This window comes from Alligator mississippiensis, chromosome 2 (assembly GCF_030867095.1).
Source record: "Alligator mississippiensis isolate rAllMis1 chromosome 2, rAllMis1, whole genome shotgun sequence".
Taxonomy (NCBI): Eukaryota; Metazoa; Chordata; order Crocodylia; family Alligatoridae; genus Alligator; species Alligator mississippiensis.
The window spans coordinates 239,663,454-239,686,234 of NC_081825.1; the positions used below are offsets into that span (position 1 = coordinate 239,663,454).

Below are 22,781 nucleotides of genomic sequence, written 5' to 3' on the forward strand. Positions count from 1 at the left end.
CATTTGGATAGGATCCCATACAAGAATTTATGGCTACCAAGAAACAGAGCTGAGCCAGGCCACATTTCTTTTTTTATAATGCTAAAGTATTCATAAGGATATTAACATATTTAGCTGCATTAAAATGCACTGGGAGTATAATGGTCCAGACTTCATTAATGTTGACAGCAGGCTATTTTTAAAGCTATGAAATGCCACCAATGTTGGCTACGCTCCTGAAACCCGTCCCAGGTTGTACCTGCTGCGTTTGTGCGTAGCCAAGTGGTGGAGATCAGTTGCTGATCATTAAACAGAGATCCAGGGCTTCAAGCCAAGCACTGAACTTTTCATCCCCCGCCTCCCCACCCAGGTACTGCAGCTCCTCTGGAGCCTCACTAATCTGCAGGTGCAAACTGGAGCTCAATTGTTTTACAATCTAGGTTTGAATGGCATGCAGTGGCAACTGCAGTGTGCTAAGGTTGTGATTGGCAGCGATTAGACTCCAGAAATGGAAGTCACTCTCCAGTCCTGCAGCATTGTAGTAACTCTTAAAGGAGAGTCCATTTTTCACCCAGAGATGCAGGTTATGCCCCTAGAGTTAAAGCCTGTGTTAAACCTATGCTTCACACTCCAACTTTATCATACCAACACCCTACATATTCCATCACCAGCAACTGGTCTTTCCTGGCTATACCCCATAATATTTTTAATCCCCAACAGCCTCTGGTAGTGCTGGTATCCTGTGTTATAACTTATGGAGTGCTCCTCAAAGTGGAGAACACTGACTTTAAATGATGGACCAAATCCACTTTCAGAAAACCAGATACAGGGAACTCAAGCAGGTTCCTGATCTCCAGGGATCCGGGTTTTCCATTCCCCTTTAAAGGAGAAAAACTTGTATTTTCCCCTTGCAGGCTGGCAGAGTTCCACCCTGCAAGGAGCTGCTTGGGGCTGGGGGGAGCAAGGGAGGGCAATCAGAGACATGGAGCACCACATGTGTGCACACTAGGGTTATCAACCCTCCAGGATTGCCCTGGAGTCTCCAGGAATTAGATATACATCTCCAGGAGACTGCTGACAGATACCCAGGAGATAAATGATAGGGTATTCATTAAAATAAATATTAAATGTTGAATCTGATATATATAGTAGTCCAGTGGGGTTTTTAAATGTAATAGTAATGTACATTTGCCTTCCTGACTTAAAGTCTACACACCTTAATTCATAATTGACATACGCAAGCATGCGGGCATGTTTGCATTCAGGAACTTCTTGTAATAGATTCAGAGTTGTCAACTCTGCCATGCATGCACACATGGTCAGTAATACAGCCATGCAGTCCTGTGCCCTGCATCCCACAGAAATCAGGGGGGTGCGCGGCGGCACAGCACAATCAGGGAACAAAGATGACAGAACCTTCTTGTTCTGCTTAAGAGTGCTATAAGACCTGACCCAGGGGCACTTCTTTCAATCTTTATAGTTTACATTAGGCTCAGTCTGCCTGAGTAGCCCCTTATTACTGCCCCTGAGCAGCTCCCCACACTTTCACAGAGATGCATGAATGATACAGACTCTCAATACAAACACCCACACAGACTTGTTTTTCACCAGGTTCATTTTCCACTGAAGGTTTTATGTTCAGATACAGTTTTTAGGTGGAACTAAAAAGGCCTTCATAAACCATCTGAAATACAGAAATACATGAATGGAAATCTTTACCCTCACTCCAAAGACAGCCCCAAAGACAAGCTGGAGGTAAGACTGGGGCAGGTGTGGGTGGAGCCCTTGTCTATTCAGCACTGTTCCTCCAACAAAAAACACTACAGTATGCCATCAGGTGCTCTGTGGCCATGTGTGCAGAAGGGACTGTTTTTGCAAGCCCTTCTGGACAAAGGTTTGTTATATGGCTGCCTGTGATCACAGGGAATCAGACTTGGTGACTCAAGAAGTCCCTTCCAGTCCTATATTCCTAACAAGTGCTCTGGTTACTTCTTTGAGAAATGAGAGTAGCCCACTAGGGAAGCAGCATGGTTTCAAATTCTTGCTGAGTTCACTCCCAACATACTATGAGGTGGGTAGGTAGAAGATACAAATGCTTTTGGTGCCAACCCTTTAAGCCTAGCCTCTCCACAAAGTTGCTCATTGCTAAACTTGTTTTTTTTCCAGTCGGGAGATGTGACACTGGACTTCTGAAAGAAGAATTATTTTACTCTGCAGTCTTATGTGGGCTCCAGATGCTGCCAGATTTATCTAAGGTGAAATCACTCCTGCAAAACCACTTCAAATCCGCACACAAACCCACAGAGGCTGAGGAAAACCTGGCATTACACCTCAGTACTTTGTGATATTCTCTTTGCTGCAGGGCAAAAAAGAGCTAGAGATACATCTCTCACCTGTGTGTCCAGCCAGCTGCACCCAGGAGTAGCGCTTCTTGAAGGGGCTGATGACTGGCAAGTTGACCATAGTTTTAATAGTCTGCCATGATTTTTTCTGGAATACAAGAACAGAAAAAAAATACATTGAAAGAAGACAATCTTCATATTCCCCACACCAGGGAGATAATCAGTGCGCATACTGTCCAGATTGTTTATCTGTCATGCACTGCCTGCTCAGCAAGTCCTGTTAGCCCCCCAGGGAGCCCTGGCATTACATCCAGTATGATTCCCATTAAGAAGGCAGATATCGCATTTTACATGATCAAAAGATGCAATGAACATATAAAAAAGTACTGTCCTTCCAACCATAACAAGTCTGCCAAGAGGAAATAAAGAGGCCTTCTGTGGTGCACTTAGTATATGTCTGCACACAGCTGAGCTGCGCTTTCTTAGGTCCAAATCCTAAATCAACCTCAAGAGGGCACTTAAATTGCTTTTAAGCACCTCAATTACTGAATACACCTGAGGGAATTATACAAAGAAAAATTCAAAATTATGCAAAATTACTTTTTTTTCCCCCACAAGTTAAACTAAATATAACACGATTCAAACCTTCTTTAGAAATATATGCAAGTACCTGGTTGTGGGGTGGGGGTGGGTTGTGTGGTGGGATTTGTGGGGGGTTTGTGGGTGGGTGTGGGTCCCCTGTGTACAGCTCCCCTGTTAAACACCCCCCACCTCCCCCTCCACACAACCCCCACCACCTCCCCGCCCCAAGCACAGGGCCTGTGGCCACACACCAGCCCCTGCTGCTACACACCTCCTGTGCCAGTGGCAGCAGCAGGCCCTCGGGGCACTCCTGGCCACAGCAGGTGGAGCCCCCCGCTGGAGTGTGGCCAGGGGCTGCACATGGCAGCACGGAGCCAGATGACATGCAGCTTTGGTCCAAATCAGGCTGGCTCCATGCCAGCACATGGGGCTCGCAGTACTGCAGGCATGAGCCACGTGTAGCTCCCCCAGATTCGCCAGACCCAGGCACCACTGGGGTCTCTGCCTGCCCCGTCTGGGAGCACCCTGAGGGTCTGCCACCTGCTGCTACCAACAGCAAGGGCTGTGTACCATGGGGTGGGGAGTGTGGGAGGGGGCCCACACCCACACACAAACCCCACACACACACACACACACACCCATGCCCACCCACCCCTCCTGCAGGCAAGAGCTCCCCTTCCTACTCACTACCTACACTCCAGGGAATTACGTGATATTATGCGATTATGCGCAGTTATATGTTTCTTGCACAAAATTACACGGGCGCATAACTGCCTAATTCCCTGGGGTGTAACTGAACGCAATCCTAACCTACCCTACACAACAACTACCAAGATTCTTTATATTCTCATTTTGGCATTCTGAGCACCTATGAAAAATAGAAATGGTCTGACAGGAGGAGCACCCACCCACATTTTAAGGTTGGACCCACCCAAAGGTCTAGTGTTTTGGGCACTTGCCCAGGGAATGGAAGACTTGGGTTCTAGGCCCTCTTCAACCAAGGAGGGGTTTAACCCACATCTCCTACTTCCCAGCAAAGAGCTCCAACCTCAAGACCATGCTCTAGGCAGGAGCTAGAGTACCTTCTACTTCTTGTGTTGAAGCTGGTTCATTTAAACATCCAAGAATAAAAAAAGCCATGAAGCCAAAAAGAAAATGTGAAGGAGGGAGCGTGACTGTGACCCAAGAAGGAGGGCACTGGCTTGGGAGGGAGGGAGACCTTGGTTCTGGATCATGTTCCCAGTGCTGTTTCTGAATTTTATCTAATGACTACTCAAGGCAAAAATGCATAAACAGCATGGGGAGCACACACAGAAGGAGCAAGGGGACAGAACCTATAAAACTTCCCCTCCCAGGCATGCTTCAAGCCTTTGGGCCTCCAGTGTCAGTCAGAGAAAGCAGACTCTTGAATGCACACACAAACCTGCTTGGGTGTTTGCAAAAAGCAAACAAACAGTCTCCCTCTCACAGGGTGTCTCATGTAACCTGTGTCTCATGCAACTGACAGCACTGTCCAAACCTGCAGGTGATTCACATTGTGATTCCTGTAGAATTTCAGATTTCCTGCTACCCTTATTCAGTTCTGGGGTCATCCAGGTCCTCTCTGGTAAAAAGTATAGTATGGCATTTTTTCTGGGGAACGGAGCTTTCTTCAATCTCCCTCCTCCTCCTCTCCTCTCCCCACCCCTCAATCCCCAACTTAGTTATATGTTAACAAGACTGGGCACTGGTTCCTTGCCACCACACCTCTAGTTGCTGCATCTCCTCTGTTTTATAAACTTCTGTAGGCTGAAGTCGAAACAGCAGCTGCTGAGTGGACTAACAAAGGAAAAGTAACCTTTAAAAACAGAAGGTGGGGAAAGGTCTCCCCTTCTGGAACTGAAACCAAGGTTAATATGAATAATAATGCAAAGTAACATTTACACAGTACTTTTCATCCGGAAGGATCCCAAAATGTTACACAAAACTTAATATAGATATACCAAAATCATGTACATGCCCCTGAAATGAAGCCACTGCTCAGAGAAGCTCAGCACTGTTTGACAACCCGCAGGCCAATCAACCAACAAATAAATATTGAGGGCTAAGATCAGGATTTTCAAAAGTGCCCAGCACAGGTCTAATTCTGTGCTATCAAAGTCAACAGATAACACTGACTTCATTGGGAACAAACGGTCAGCGTGGAACACTTTAGAAAAATCTCATACTTAAAATCCCCATCCTCATTCAGAGGATTTTTTTCCTCTACTTGTAGGGGACTGGTCTGATGTTCTAACAGGCCTTTTTTCCACCTCTTATTTCTAAAATCCCAGGAAACCAAGAATGCAAAAACTGAAACCACAAGAAAATAACCCATAGGCAGAATATAACTCCTCAATCAGAATCTGGCCTGTTCAGTCTACCCCACAGATGCCTTTTGACATATTTGTGATCAATACATGAATGGGAGGACTCTAGGGATGGCTTAAAGTGGAGCAGGAAGCAGTGTGAGCAATGCAGCAGGTGACATTTTCTTCTAAGACACTGTCAGCTTATACTGGTATAAGGGGAGGTATGAATTAGAAGTAGTTACACAACTGTAACCTTTCAGATGTGTGAATGTCCTTTCAATGTGGACATTCTTAGTCTCATACAGGTGCTCATTTTTTCTTTGTTTATATCTTGTACTACTTTGGAAACGGTTTAAACTCAACAAGATAAGCTGCTCTTCAGGAGTTATACTGATGTGACTTTAGTGGCTTACCTACCAGTATAAAGTTTACCAGTGTAACTGGAAAACTCTCTCATATACACGTCTTTAATCAGTAATGGAAGAACATGCCAGGATAGCATTAAAGGACATCATATTGCTACACGTACTGCTTTTCAGAGGACATTGTAATATAAGGTCTTGGCAATTTAGAATCACAAAACTCCAAATAGAATCTAATCCAAAAGCAGGGGCGTTAGGCTCAGTGTGATAGACAAATTCCAGTTAGGATCATTACAACACAAAGGAGGTCTAAATCCCCCAGAAATTTCCAGTGGATGTCATGTTCTTCATGGTCTGCCTATACTATTATAGAGTCCTGCTATGTGGCATTAGACAGCTGTTGGATTCTATCCCATAGGTGGCCGAGTAGCAAAGGAAGTGATTTTTCTGTATAGTCCATAAATTGCTGCGATATCCTTCTGAACGAAAACTGCCATGCAAACATAAATATTATTCTAAGTAGGTGGCATACCATCTTTTGCTATAGCATCTGCTTTCCAGATAGCAGAAGTCCATCAGCACTCTCAGGAAAGACAACTACTCTTCTGCTTGCACTAGAGATGCCCAGGATCCCAGATTACTTACAGAACAGTCAGAATCAAGGATCATTCTGAACAGTGTTTGTTGGATTCAGGTCCTACAGAAATTAAGCTTATGGATCCATCTCTGCTTTCTCAGCTCAGTATAACATTACATTTCCCCTTCTTCCAGTGCCCTGAATCCCTACCATAAATATTCCCAGGATAGAAGTTAACATACCAAATCCTGTCTGCCTGCTAATGATTCATAAAACATGTGGTATCCAAAGTGATGAGAAGCATAACTTTTCTAGGAACTTATGTCAGCTGTCAATGCACAGAGTGGCTTTCCCTCCTCCTGCCTCCCACCTGGCTCTAAAAAGCTGTAGTTTATGCTTATACTGTGATAGACAGTGGACTAAATTCTGCCTTACCACAAAGCAGACATAGCTCTTGTTGACTTCAATAGCAGCCACACTCATCTTGGCTAGGGCTGATTTTGATACATATGTTAGAAATACTCCTGCAATGAGAATCTACCCTTCAACTGATTGCAGACATCCTTCTCAGTAAAATAAAAACCTGATGATCCAGCAATCAAGGAAAGGGCCACTACTATGGAATGTAGATGTATCTCTACATCTTACAATGATTAAGTGTTTAGCAGATTCCCTCTTATTTTTATTTTCTCACTGGAATTTCTAAGGATCTCAATTTCTCTTAAGGCTCTGCCACACTGGTAGGGTTGTGCACTCTTGGAGTCTTGGTGCGAGTGGGAGGATGAAGTGTTTTTGTGCTTGTTGTGGGAGGAAACTGTCTCACTTCTATTTCTAAAGCAGGATCTCTTCCTCTTTGTTAGCAATGACTTTATCAGATTTTCAAGCCACAGCTTCATGTAGCAATGGAAAAGCAGAATGTAGCTACTGCCTACAAATAGACTTTCTTGCTCCATCTATATCACATTATCCAACATTTCTTCTAGATTCCTGGCCAATATGCTGTGCTACCAACACATATTCCAAGAATTTCCCTATAGCTGTATGACTTGAACAATGGAAACCATGACCCCTTTACAATATTCATGTGATCAACAACATAACTACGCAACATTTACAAAATAAAATACCTAACATACAACAACAGAATTAATATATGTGAAATGGTTATATACTGATGTAGGGTACCTACATAGCCTCAAAAAGAGGCACTTAAAGAACACCGGAATTTTTTTCATATATTTTCTGGATTTTTTTCTATTTTTCAACAAAATATCTTTTTATTTTCCAACCAACTATAGCTCCCATAGTAACTTGTCATAAGTAATACACAGGAATTGGTCAATAAAGCAAGGTTGCCCATAATATGATTGAGTTGGATGACCCAAGACGACAGATTTTACCCATTTATCATGGTGATAGGAAACTTGAGACAGAGGGAGGGGGAAAGTATAGAATTCTTAGATACAGCATGGTGACCATAACAGTGGCACAGAAGGTATAAGAATGGTAAGGAGGGATAAAAGCCTATTTCCTGCAAGTACCAAGTATTCTGAAACCACCTGAAGGGGCAGCCTTTGCAACACAGGACACTCCAATGGCGCCAAGACTAGCTATGAGAAGAAATCATCATGTCAATGTAACAAATAAGCAGCAGCAGAATCATAGGAAAATAGGGCTGGAAGGGACCTCAGGAGGTAATCTAACCAAGCCCTTTATTCAAGGCAGGACCATCCTTGACTAAATCATCCTAGTCAAGTGTCTAACTTGCTCTTACAGGGGTGTACGTTGTATCAGTGTTGGTCTAAGGACATAGGCAGACAAGATTCTTTGGGTGAATCTGATATCTTTTATTAGATCAACTTAAATAGTTGGAAAGCAATTAAGCAAGCTTTTGGGTTCAAAAACCCTTCATCAGGCTAAGAAAGTTTCAGTAGCTGGTGTGTGCTCTTCCTGGATGGAATGAAAAGTAAAGAAGCCAGCGGCTGGGCTGTAGGCATACAAGACAAGTAGTCAGTCCCCCTTCTCTCTCTTCCCCCCTCTCCCCAGCCTGTCTCTCCCCCATTGACTCCTCAATCTACATTTTCACTGACTACCTGTCTTGTATGCATACCAGCCCAGCCGCTGGCTTCTTTACTTTTCATTCCATCCAGGAAGAGCACACATCAACTGCTGAAACTTCCTTAGCCTGACGAAGGGTTTTTGAACCTGAAAGCTTGCTTAATAATTGTTTTCCAACTATTTAAGTTAGCCTAATAAAAGATATCAGATTCATGCAAAGAACCTTGTCTAACTTGCTCTTAAAAGTTTCCAAGGATGGAGACTCCACAACCTCTCTAGATAGCCAGTTCCAATGCTTAACCACTCTCAGGATGAGAAAGTACATTCAGCAAATGTTGCTCTGATCTACTCCTTCTCATGCTGGCCTGTTCTGCATCATCTCTAATATTTAAGGCCCTTAAGAATATGAAAAAGTGCTGAAGGAAGGCACATTTCCAAACATGGGACACGACAGGCTTGCTTTATGCTGGTACTAAAATGTTCTGACATGGCATTGACCAAACGGGACAGGAAATGACATTTCATGCCTACTCATCCCTCAGTGCAGCCAGCCTTCATTGTTAAGCCTAAGCCAGGGGTGCCCAACCACCAGCCTGTGGACTGGATCTGGCCTGCGGAGCCATACCACCCGGACTCCCAAGCTCCCCAAGGTTCCGGAAATTTGGTGGCAGGGAAGCTGTAACAACGTTAACTGCAGCTCCCCTACTGCCAAAGTTGGGACCGGTGGGAAGCACAGCAGGCAAGAAAGTGTGGTCCTGTGCACTAGATTGGGTGCATGGGGCTGGGACAGTGAGAGACCAGATCTGGGCATGCAAGGCTGGGCCAGATCCCAGAACGCAGAGCTCAAAACAGGCATGTAGGGCTGGACAAAGGCAGCATGGGACCCAATCTGGACACATAGGGCTGGGCCACAGTGGCATACAGCCTGATCCAGGTTCACAGGGCAAGGCTGAGGCAGCATGGGGCCCAAACCCACATGCTGATCCTGAGAGGGATCTGGGCCACATATCAGCCCCATGGCACTCATCCAGCATGCACAACTGAAAAGCTGAGCACCACTGGCCTAAATCATTCTGAAGCCACAGTGAGAACACTGATGGCCATTGGATAGCTTTCTTCAGGAGTGATCCCTGTGTTAAGGTCCTCTGCTTGTATGTCTACGTACCCTGCCAAACTTCCTAAATTTTGGAGTAACCCAAAACATCCCAATATCAGGAAGCTGCAGAAGACATTAGGGCAGAGAGGGCAAATACTTTCCCGTCCTCCAAGATCTGTCAGTATTAATATTATTAGATGCTGCGCAAAATTATTATAAATTAACATATCAGAGAGATATATGACTCATAAAATGACCAAGCCCCTTCAGACATTCATTTCTCCATTATCAGCAGCAGGGAGGAGAAGTGCTCTTTTGCCTGAGCTGGTAAATGTTCACAGCAATTTTGCAAGGCTGCAGCAAACACTGACCCTTGGATCCCTTTCCCAAGACAACCTCAGTAGTTGTTTTGTGCAAGAACCTGTTGTTTTTCTTCTCTGAGCACTCATGCTAAGTAGTACAAGCCTACGCAAGCCCACAAAGAACTATTATGACAGCAAGAAACAAAGGGAAGGGGGAGAATTTTCTTTATAATCTTTCCTTTAAAAAGCTTTACAGAAAGAGACTGAGCTTAATTGTCAGTCGTCATAATCTATTATTGTGTTCACTTCTTTACAGTATTGGGGCTGAAACTGTCACTGTGAAGGTTGGGTCCTGCAATTGGATCCCTGCAGGTGGTCCTCAGTGCCCACACAGAGTCCCACTGACTCCAGTAGGGCATGGGGGTATTATTGCGTGGATCCAGAGGCAGGATCAGGACCAATAATTGTCAACAAATTACAGTGCTGGCCTTGTGTTAATTCTTAAGAGGCGGAAGTCCACAAAATGCAAACCAACAGCATAGCTGGCACTGAGTAGACCCCTTGCTGGCAGGTTCAGTAGAGCTGGTACAACTGAATGAGCATGTAGGAGGTTAATCTACCCACATACATCTTTAGAGTTGGCCATGTGAATGCAAAACAACAACTCTAATACTGAAAAATGTAACATAAAAGAGTAGATTAGACCATTAACTGAAACTCTGTTCCAGTAGGTAATGAGTAAGTCACAAAGTGATGAAGAGTATGATTGCATTTGGCGATCAATTCTATATACAATATTACTCATTCTTCAATGCCATTCCTTGTATTATTTGGTCTTTCTTTTCTACATCCCTCACTTTTTCTCCTCCATACTCATTATGGGGCAGACTAATGCCATTATTACACATTCTGAGTAATGCCTTACTCTGCAAGGAGTCCCAGTGAAATCAACAAGATTATTCATGATGTAAGCTACTTCTCACCATGAACCAAGGAGGCAGGCTCTCACCCTATACAATTCAGTTTCTATTAATACTTGTGTTGAATAGTAGAGCTTTTTTGAACTCCGGGAACTTTTTACAGTTTTTATTCTATTTACTTTTTACTGTATGTGCATTTCCTTATTCAAAAAACTGAATAAAAATAATAATGATTTAAAAAACCAAGTTTGCAAAACTGGAAAAAACAGATAATTGTATCTAAAAACCTCTCAACTACTTAACTAGTAACTTTAGTTCATTCAAACTTAAATCATTCTGAAAGCTATTTTTCCTCCTTTATGCTGTTTGTTTAGCTTTGGCATTTTATTCAGTTCCGACAGGGAAACCTGTCTGATTGTCATTCTCCACTTCCAATCCCTGGATATCATTTTCATTCATTAGGTTAATACCATAACGTTGGGCTGGGAAATTTAACCACCTAAATATTGGACCCACACTATCCAAAAGTGTTCTTTTACAGAAATAACTAGGATAAATCATATGTCCTACTGGATGCTGATACCTGCCAAGCTGCCAATATCTACAGTCACCATTGACTGGACTGTTGCTGAGACAGCTACTACTAACCTAACTTCATTACACTGTTGTAACTACCCGTCTACAAGTGACCATGACCAATATGCTACAGTAATACAACTACAGCTGGTGAGAAACATTGTAATAGAAGATTTTTTTTTTTTAAATCAGAAGTTGATGGTTTGCCTTCAAATGACATTTGTCCAGAAAGTAACCAGGATTCGCATCCTGACAGTCCACTTCCTCAGCTACAGAGTGGGAAGACTACCAATGTCCCAATTTCTACTATCCCTGGACAACATAGCAAGCAATCAGGTCCCGTGACTATAACTCCACCCCTCGCAGGGACAATTTCCATAATGTTGGGGTTCTGTTCCAAATTGAAACAAAATAGTGAAAATCTCTGTGAAATGCAGTACTTTTCTCCAGCCAACTCTACAAGCTCTGAAATTGTATTAGAAGGGGATTGAGCCTCTGTGTCTTGGGCTTAACCACACTACTTCTTTTCAAATGCCCAAGGGCATGCTGCAGTAGTAAAACAGAATACTTTCTGTTCATTTCATCTCAAAATATCTCTACTGTGCCTCATTCTGGACCACTTTTCTTCTGGGGTGAGAAAAAATATATTTAATAACTCCTGTATTTTTTCACCTTGGGAATCGCAAACAGACGCTACATTCATTTCATCAGCTTCCCTCCTAAATTTTGTACAACTCCCTCCTCCCCAGAGACTGTCAATGTCCCTTTGCACATCAGCTCAGTAGGGATTTAACCAGGTTTTTCTGCAGTGTTCTTAGTCACTCCAGTTGTGATGAAGCAGGACAAAAAGATAAGACAGAAGGGGACTTAGCTTGACCCTAAATAAAACCTGCCTATGACACAGAAAGCAGCCACAAGTTCTAAAATTCTCATAATCCTACTATCATACATACAAATGAGTGACAAGGAAGAGAAAAAACACAAAAGCTGTAGCCAGTTCTCTTCCAGAACACTTGCATATATTAGGTCATTTTTCCTCAACAGCTATGGACCTGTTAGTGAGCTGGACAGTTTGTAAAGTCAGATTGAGGTCTCAAGACAATTTTATGAATCCAGATATGCAAGTAAGGTGATTAATGTTCACCTGGAAATGGGTTTTCTAAGACCTAGAGAAGCAGCCATTAAAAACCTTTTTCTTGGAGTCTATCAAGACTTAAACAGAAATTTTTAGAACTAGAAATCTCTCTGTGCCCTGGGATCTGAAGACGCCTAGAAGACATAAACATTCCCCTATGAAGCAAAGAGGAGGGGGCACAATAGAGATCTGTGACTTCTCCCTTATTTGCTGAGGGGCAGCACTGCCTCTATACAATCAGAGATAAATACTGTGCTTGGATACACAAAAGGCTCCCATGAATTCAACAGGCCTAAGTCTGAGCAAGTAAGGCAAGTATGTCCCAAAGCTAAAGCAATAATGCCCAAAATAAGAAATAAGCCTGGAGATGCAACCCAAGGAACTGGTTTTTCTAGTCTCAGTCACCAGTTCCCCCATTTTGGCCTCTTATTAAAGGTTTCCAACCCAGCTCTTGGCTGAAGAGCTACTTGCTGCTGAGCCTGCTGCCCACTTAGTTGGTGATTCATTTCTGATTCAACTGAGACAAAGCTCTCAATGGGTGGGAGTGAAGGAGTAAGGAATGCTACTGGGGCAAGCTCTGACAGGAGAATGTGAACAAACACTCACACACCCCTTCAAAATGAAGCCTTTGAGCACAGCAGTTGAACCAATTCCCAAAGTGAGGGTGAGGCTCTTTCAGCAAACTGGTTGGCCTCTGTCATCTTATTATCAGCTGTGCTCTTTTTCCATCACTGGGACAGAGAGGAGAAGAAATGGATTATACACAAAAATGACAGGATTATTCTCCAGAAGTCCACCATGATGGGACTCTTTGACACCAGGCAAGGAGATAATCAGGCAGAGAAAAACTGGTCTACACCTACTGCCCTCTGCATAGAACCAGGCACAGAACCTGGTCCCCGACAAAAGAAAACCTCCTGCAAGCATGCATGTTGCTACAGATAAGGGCTGCACTTGGAGCTGATGCCCCTCAGGGTAGTTCCACTGATATCAACAGACCTTTGCCAATTTATACCAGCTGAGAATCTGGGCAAATAGCTACAACATTAAATCTATTGAGTGATCAGCAGCTTCCCCGTGTGGTTCACACCAACCAGGGTGAGAATATAGTCAGGACAGATGGATAATAATTCTCTACGCAGGGGGGAGGGAGGGAGGGCATGGACTCTTTTAATACCCCAACCATGCTTACTTCCGATCCCACAAGAAGAATCTCCAAGGATCCAATGGTAGCTGCCCTCCCACTGAGCGAATACTCCTATACTGCAATAGTACTGGTGAGGGTGTGAAGGTTTTAGTCCACACCTGCCTTTGAGAATCCACAAACCTAAAGAATAGGTGGCTGGGGGAGGCGGGGGGAGGGAAATGTAGCCTTGTGCACTACAGGGACACACTTCCCGATTAGTATCTCCAATTGGCCGACTAACAAAGTGTTACTGTATCTTAACCTTAACCTCTCTCTCATCACCCAGCTTGTAAAGATCTTAGCAGAAAGGGTGCTCAAATGATACTCAGCCCTTGATGCTTCCGGTTTTTGCACTCAGCCATAGCTGGAGGACACAGCTGCTTACCCAGCCTTCAGCAGGTGTATCCTCTGTCTGTGGAGTTCTCATTTCCTGTTTGTACCACAGTCAGGATGGGTTGGGCTACCCCTTCAGACTGATGAGAAATGCTCCGTGTAATAAGTAGAAACAAAAAAAAAAATAAAATTGTGAGATGTACTCCTTGTATCCCTGTATTCTCCCCCTGGCCCTCCCCACAACTTATACTGCATCACAGAGCACAGGCACAAGCCCTCAGATGTGCTGCTCTTAAGAATGCTTAGGACATTTGCTAAATCCTCACAGTGGCTAGGGGAAAGTAGAAGGGAATGGAAGAAAACATGAGGGAAAGAAGAGGAGATAGGGACTGATGTACTTTACTGGCCAGAGTTCCCAGGAGTGTAGCATTGTAGTCCTCAGACACGCTAGGCTTCCACTTAGGAAAAGGGGAACAGAGGCACAGCTTTTCATTTTGTAACCAGCATACCTGCTCCCTGAGCAGAAAACCTCAAGGTCAAAATATGCAAAAATGATTTGGTTTAAGATTCACAAATAGATTATTAAATCTCTGAATATATGTTAGGCAGACAAGGTTCCTTGGGTGAATTTGATATCTTTTATTAGACCAACCCAAATAGTTGGAGAATAGTTATTAAGCAAGCTTTCGGGTTCAAAAACCCTTCGTCAGGCTAAAGAAGTTTCAGCAGTTGGTGTGTGCTATTCCAGCTGCTGAAACTTCCTTAGCCTGACGAAGGGTTTTTGAACCCAAAAGCTTGCTTAATAACTATTCTCCAACCATTTGGGTTGGTCTAATAAAAGATATCAAATTCACCCAAGGAACCTTGTCTGCCTATGTCCTTAGACCAACACGGCTAAAACCTACACCCCTGAATATATGTTAAGCATACAAACCAACAGGGACTGAACAGTATTACCTCAAATGAATCCCTCCAAAAACACCACCTCAATTCATGGGAGACAGACGATATTTGACCTCTGGAGGACATAAAAATGGCCTGCTCATTTTGGAGCTTGCCTCCCTGCAGAAGGAACCATGTCAGGACTATGGTGGATCACAAACTCACTATGAGTCAGTAATGCAATGGTGTCACAAAAACTACTGAATGCAGTTTTGGGTTACATTTACAGATGAATTGTACACAAAACAAAGAAGGCCATAGTGACATACTATTCAGTTCTAGTTAGGATTCAGCTGGAGTATTTTGTCCAGATTTGGGCACCACATTTTGGGAAAGATGTGGAAAGGATCCAAAGGAGAGTGACAAAGAAGAGAAAAGGGTCAAAATGAAAGTTATACAAGAAAAGACTGAAAGGACTACGTATGTTTAGTCTGGAGAAAAGGAGATTAAGGGGGGAGTGCCATAAAGATGGAGAAAACTAGTTCTCTTCCACAAAGGACAGGACACAAGGTGACAGATTTATACTCCTGCAGAGCAGATTTAGCTGAAACCTCAGGATAAATTTCCCTACCATAAAAATGCAACAAGGACAAAATGCAACTATCCAAGGAAGTCTCCCTCATTAGAGACTTTCAAAGAGTTTAGACAGGCATCTATCTGGGAGGATACAGGAATAGCAAATCTTGCATCTGTGCATGTGGTTGGACTAAGTAACCTTTGAGGTCCCTACCAGTCCGGTAATCCCATGATTTTATGAACATGGTTCTACAGACATGGCCAGTCTTGCAAGAAAGTAACTGATAGTGTTCAAGAAGTAAAGTGAAAATCCCTTGCAACAGGCATAGCAAGAATGAAGTTACTTTGCTTTTAGAGCAAAGGGAGTCAGCTGTCCATCAATTGGAAGTTTTGCTAATAAACCAAACACTTGGTAGATGGCATGACGGAGGAGAAGAACTTCCTTAATGTGTGCAAGACATTGAAAACTTTCTGTGCCGTTCTGAGAATCCTGGAACACCATGCTCTACCAGCCACTCCATACACTTCATTCGTCACAGGTGATCCATTGCCATAGTCACTCACAAGGCAGGGATGTTTAGAGAGGCCATGCTATTAGTCAAGAACAAAAGATGATCATAAGGTCCTATCTGGAAGTGGATACAATGGGCCGCCAATTATGTTAAATAATCCTTGATGGGTGTCTAGAGCTCAAACACACCCGCCAACAGAAGCAAGAGCCCTAAAAAGAGAATGACCCACATGTGATCTCAAATACAAGTGTACTACAGATGGTCAGTCTATTTCAACCTGGTGTGGCTTTGCGGAACATTCAGCGGTGATGCTTAGGCAATGAGACAGGGAAGAACTTCAAGAGGCATCATTTCTCCTAAATTTGCTTAGCAAATCTGGCAGGTGATTGGTGAGTGCATGTATTCTGCATTATTCCCTAGGATCATGCAGATCACTCCCCTAGGACATCACCCTACTCTCCAAGCTGATGCACAACTTCATTTGAGGCCCTGGCTTGACTCCTTCCAAACCAGCCTACGTGAGATTTACTTGCAATGAAGATAATGTCACTAGGATAGAATATTGACAGAAATTCCGAGATCTTAAGACTGCCTGATTACCCTTACACATACTCCTCTCATCTGCCACCAGAAATATGCCACTGACCTATACTATCAAAGAGAAACTAGAATCTCATCTATTCCTCATGAACCAGAAACACATCTTCTCATACCTATGAACATTGGCCAGACACCACACCTTGAACACTTCTACAGGAGCAGGATGTTGGCTCCTGCTGCTGTCCTTCTGCTTTACTTGTAGCACATTAGGGTGTTACGCTTGTATTGTGTCAGGGTTGACAGTGGTTTTATAAAGAGTTTAGATTATGCATTTGTATAGGATGGTCTGGGTAGGGATGATCCTGCCTCCTGCAGGGGGTTGGACTAGATGACCTCTGGAGGTCTCTTCCAGCTCAACTTCTCTATGATTCACATTACATGAACTGAACAGAAGGCTGCCTCTAACTATCATCCTGCAATGGGTAGATTCCAAGGTGGTTAATGCAGTCCCTCAGAACTGACATATGGGCTAGGGACAGACATTCAAAAAGCCTGAGCCTGAACTGATTCAATCTTTGCAGGTTAGGCTAACCTGGCTAGGCTAAATCAGTTTGTAACTGCGCAGACTCAGATGTGCCCCAGCAATGCAGGCAAATGCCTGAAATGGCTCAGGCTAGAAGCCAGGGGGTGCTAGAGCAGCCCTCCCTCCTTTCCAGAGTGCTGAGCTGAGGGGGGCATAACCAGGCCCAAGCAGGACACTCTGATTAGGGAGGGGTTCCCCCCACCGTTATGAGCAGCCCAGCACAGACTTGATAATACAGTACTTATCACCCTATTAAGAAAACAGAGGGACTTTAGAAGCTACCTGTTAATTCTGCCTTTGTCCTGTCTACCACAGCATGGACTGTAGCCAGTATGTGGTCTGCTAGCTAATGCTGAGAGGTGTCTGGGTAAGGCAGAGGGGATGACGGAATCCCTGCTTAGCAGGGAGTGGGGAGGGGAAGAGGGAAGCAGGGGGAAGCTAGACAGAAGCCTGCAGTCTCTGCCAAGCTCCAGCCAGGGAGCAGAGGGGAGGGGCCAGCTCTGCTGTGCAGCAGAGAGCCCCGACTAGTCCAGAGAGCATGCTGGGGGAGTCTGGTTTAATTTAAAACAGACACTGCATGGGACAGACACTTCATAAACTGGTTTGACCCAAATCAGTTAAGTCTGATGCTACATTCAACCAGGTTTATCTCAAACCTGTTTCAGCCATTTTCAAACTGGTTTATGTGCACTGAACATCTGTTCTGCTACAGTTTTAAACCAGTTTCTGATCACTTAAACTGGTTTACGTGCAATGTCTGTCTCTAGCCCATGGAGTAGAGGTTAATCACTACAAGATGCACAATAGACACTACCATTCCCAGATATATAGACTACATACACATACACTTGCAATACATGCCTGAATTCTCCCTGTACCTAACAGGGGGTCTCACAAGGCTTGCAATGTCTTTATAGGTCTGAATCTGAATTCAAATCAAATCCTAACAAATTGAAAAAAAGGTCCAAAAAAAATCAACAAGATTAAATTCAATAAAGAAAGTGCAAAATGTTGCAGTTGGGAAGGAGATGCATAAATTTAAAAAATTGGGGAAGGAATATCAGATAAGGCAAGAGTATAGCAAAAGAGGAACTGGGAATAATAGTGGATCCCAGGATATCAGCCTACACTGTTATGCTGTTACAAAAAAGTCAAATCTCATTCTGGGATGTATTAATGAGACTGTCATATGTCAGGTATTACTTTTCATTGGTAAGGCCTTGGATGGAATACTGTTTCATTTTGGGCACCACACTTTAAGAAAGTCATGGACCAAGTGGACACTAGAGAAGAAAACAAGAAAAAAAATCAACATGAAAAGGTTAAAGAAACTAGGTTTGGGAAAGGGAAGACTGAGAAGGAACACAAGAAGAATCTTCCAATATATAAGATGTTATAACAAAAGGACAGCAATGAATTTTTCTCCATGTCTAGCGGGGAGACAACAAAAAGAATTCAGCTTAAAATTTGCAACACAAAAGGTTTAGGTTGGATATTAGGTACAAATTTCTAGCTGTTAGGGTGATGAAAACCAGAACAAGCTACCTAGATGAACTGTGAAATTTCTTTCACTGAGGAGTTTGAAGAGATTAGGCAAACATCTATCAGGGACAGTCTACATCAGTGATTCTCAAACCGTGTCAGGAGATCCTTTTAAGGGTGCTGTGGGGTGCTGCATAATATTAGCACCGTTAGGTGGACAAACACCTGCACATGATTCACAAGATAAATCCAGTGATTTCAAATAGGAATCTGTAGCATTAAAATTTTTCTGGAGTTATTCTGAGTTCTTTACAACAGAAGAATTGCGCTCTTACTTTTCCATAATCAAAAAATGAGTGAAAGCTAAGACCTGGCATTTTTCAAGGGGTGCAATAAGTATGATGAGAGGTGCCTATAGTCTAAAAAGTTTGAAAACCACTGGTCTAGGTGTGCTTGATCCTGCCTCTAATAAGGTAGTTGGACTAGATGCTCTTTTGAAATTCCCTACATTTCAATGATTCTACGTTTTAAAATCTTGACTTAAATTAATCCTTTACAAATCTTAAGAGCCACCCTTCAAGATTTGTCTGTAAATAAGAATTTAAAAAAAATATATATGAGGAAGTTAATAGGTTGATTGCAGCATTGCAATAGCAGCTATTTTTGCACTCCCGCCTGGTGTTGCCTGGGGCTGCTGCTCTGGATCCTCCCTGCCACCCCCCAGTTATGCTACTGCTAACAGGCACATTTAAAAATACACACAAATATGGTTTTGCTTCCTCTCAAGCATGAGAACTCCACTAATGACAGCCCTACATTACAGCACTGGACTGGAAATCAGGATTTCTAGGTTCTAGACAGAAGTCAACAACTGACTCGCCCTATGATCCTGGGCAAGTCACTCTCTGTGCTCTGGTTTCCCCAAATGCATACAAGAACACTAACATCACAGAAGGGATGAAAAACTTAATTCAGTAATGCTTCTAAAATATTCTGAGACCTTCAAATAAAAGGTACTATATTAGCAGCACAAAGTATTAGTAAAATCTAGACATATATTGAGTAAGGGGAAGATTAGATACACAGACAGTAACAACAGTTTTCCACCTGGTCTTCCCATCTACCACAAGGCAAAGTCCTGTCTCTCTCCCTCTTCTCCAATGCCTCCTCCAAAGCCACACACCGCTGAAAGGTTATAAACAGTTACTGTTTTATCCAGCGAGTATGCTGGAAGACTAATATGACCTAGCCTCTCAAATGGAATGGAACTGTCAATAAACCATAGGACACTGTTATCTAATAGGGTGTGGTAGTTACCTACAGGAAAGCCACATCCTTCAGCAGTCACTTTATTTAATAACCTACAGCTTTAACACTATTAATGTGAGATTATTCCAAACTACTATATGAAAAGGAATTTCTTTTTCTTACTCTTCTGGTAATCACCAGTTCAATATTAGAACTCAGTGAGAGAAACCAAGATTTCATAGATTTCACAGACATTAGGGCTGGAAGAAACCTCGTAAAAGCATTGGGTTCAGCCCCTGCCCAAAGGGCAGGAAGTTGGTTAGGGTCAAAGGATCCCAGCAAGTTAAGCATCAAAATGTATCTTAAAAGAATCCAGAGTAGGTGCTTGCACCACCTCTGGGAGGAGTGTATTCTAGGCCTTGGGGGCTTGGGCAGTAAAGAAGTTTTTCCTTATGTCCAGCCTAAAAAGGTCTTGCACGAGTCTGTGACAGTGGGACCTTGTCATCCCTTGGGGTGCTCTGGTGAACAGGTGTTCCTTCAGATCCTGATGCACACCACTTATGTACTTATAGGCTGCCACCAAGTCGCCCCTGAGCCTGTGCTTCTCCAGGCTGAAGAACCCCATGGCTCGCAGCCTCTCTTCATAAGGCCTGTTCTCTTGCCCTCTCATCATACATGTGGCTCTCCTCTGGACTCTCTCAAGCTTCTCCACATCCTTTCTGAATTGTGGAGCCCAGAATTGGATGCAGTACTCCAGCTGTGGCCTCACCAAGGCCAAGTACAGTGGAAGGATGACATCCTGGGTCTTACTTGAGATGCATCACTAAACGGAAGCCAGAGTTTTGTTCACTTTGCCAGCTGCAGTATTGCATTGGCGGCTCATGTTCATCGTGTGGTCAATCAACCCCCAAGTCTCTTTCAGTCGTGGTGGTAGCGAGTGTAGCATTGCCAAGCCTATAAACGGGTTGAATGAATGTAGAGAACTACTCCATGAGAAAGTACAGTGGGTCAGCAAGTTAACTAGGGAAGAACCCCAAGGATTAGAGACCCTGAGTTCTTCTCAGCTTTAAAAAAAGAAAAAAACCCCAAAGCAACAACACTCCTTCTATTCAATATAGGGTCTATTCATGCCCCTGTAGACCCAGAACCACTGAGATCAGGAATGTGTTCTGTTAACAGAAGATATAGGAAAGATAGGCTTGTTTCCTCCTCTGCCTCAAGCAAAGGTAATCCCACCAGATCAGGGAGTTCTGGTGGGACTTCCAGAAATTATTAGAAACATTAATTTCCCAACCACATACTTGAGACAAGGGGTCAAAATCAGATCCAACGCAAGCAGATGTGATTAACTAGAAGTCTGAATTGACGCAATGGGTGTGGCCTTATGAGCTATCATGGGCATTTTCTATGGCAGTTGCTGCTTTATAATGAGTATATTTCCACTGCCCTACAGATAAACAAGAGGGCTTGCCTGGGTTTCTCTCGCCTTTCACAAATACAAATATCAGTTCTTACCTTGCTAAGAAAATAAATGTGTGGAGCTTATACATGGGTTACTAAGAAACTTTAAATTAGTGCTACATCCTCAGAGTAAAGCAGAGAGATGCACAAAAACAGAGACTTTCCTACCAGTGGGACATCTGACAGCAGAACTGGAAGCCAACCATCCTCTGCCATGTGGAACCACACAAGCCGGTTTACTGAAAACCTAGAATAAGTGGCAGCCTGTGCGCCAGATTGGATATATGCAGCAGAATCCAAGAGTGACCAGCAACAATACACCACAGCACAGCAGATGAGGAAAGGAAAAGAAAGGCAACATTTAAAGTGTCAGTGCAGATGGTTTATAGTGCGTAGCACAGCCAGGGAAACAAGCAGCACGCACAGGCAACTTCTCAAGCCAAGATTGATTACACTGCCTTGTCTGTATTCTCTTGCTCAAAAAGTACAATATACAAAGAAAATTACTCATTCCCCAGTCACCCACCTCTATCACCTACCCCTGGTTCCCTTCAGAGAAAAAGGAATCAGTTCAAGGCCAATGCCACTGCTACAGAAGGACTCTGGGACTGGCTAGGATTTGATGAGCCAGTGCAGGACCCCTGGAAAGTATTTTAACTTCCTCCCAAGTCTTGTCCCAGTGCTAGAGGGGGAAGTGGGGCCTTTTCCTTTGATCCTTGTACAAGCTGATCCGAGGCAGTTTTGAAGGTTAGCAACCAGGGCAACTGCCCAAGACCCCAGGTCTTGGCAGCCTCATTAAGCTAAGTTAGCGCAAGTCACCCAATGTGCAGGTGGAGAAGGGAGAGATCCACAATGTTGTCCAGTGGTTCTCAACCTCATTAGACTCAAGGAACCCCTTGGAAAATCCAACTTTCAACTTCCACTTGTTGTTCTGACTAATAAAAATAACAGAACAATTCTTCTGTTGCAAAAAATCCAGACAGACCATAACACCACTGTGCTCAAAGAGTAGCCAGGAATGGCTCAACGTCTATTTGAGAGGAGATATCATGTGAGGTTCTCCAAGGATCTGTTTTGGGTCCAGTATTGTTCAACATCTTCATTACTGATTTGGATCACAGAGCACATTTTGTGAATGACACCAAGTTGGGTGGACTTGCAGATGCCGGAGGGCAGGGCTAGGATTCAGAATGACTTGGATGAACTGGAAAAATTGTCCTTAGTCAACCAGATGAGATTCAGAAAGCATACATGCAAAATCCTGCACTTGGGACAGAATAATAGCATGCACAAATACAGACTGAGGAATGACTGGCCAGGCTGCACAACTGCAGAGAAAGGACCTGGGGGTTACAAGCTAAATATGAGTCAACAATGTCTGTTTGGATTTGTCCACACTTACCTGAACAATAAAATTGGATCAGTTACAAATCCAGCTCGTTTGACATAGTATTTTGTCACTGTGTAAAGCTGTAGCTTAGGAAGCTTATCCTGGTTTCCCCAAACAGACTGAACTCTACTACAAACATAGTTAACCTTTCCGTCCTCAGAAAGTACATGGATGGGAATGGCGAGGGCAAATAATAAAAAAAATTATTTATGTTGCACAATACTCATATCTAACATACGTAAAGCCAGATAAACCCTGCCTTTGGAAAGGTGAGAGAAGGCACAGAAAGCACCCCCCACCTCTCGCTCCTACATGTTACTGCCTGTCCA

General features: G+C 43.5%; 1 protein-coding gene across 1 annotated transcript in view; it reads right to left on the reverse strand.

The window, feature by feature from the left end:
• Positions 1-22,781, reverse strand: part of ITPKA (inositol-trisphosphate 3-kinase A) — a 58,584-nt gene that overhangs the window by 17,922 nt on the left and 17,881 nt on the right. The window contains exon 2 of the mRNA XM_019496468.2: positions 2,373-2,469. Within this exon, the coding sequence (XP_019352013.2) occupies positions 2,373-2,469 (97 nt within the window). The remainder of the gene's footprint in view (positions 1-2,372; positions 2,470-22,781) is intronic.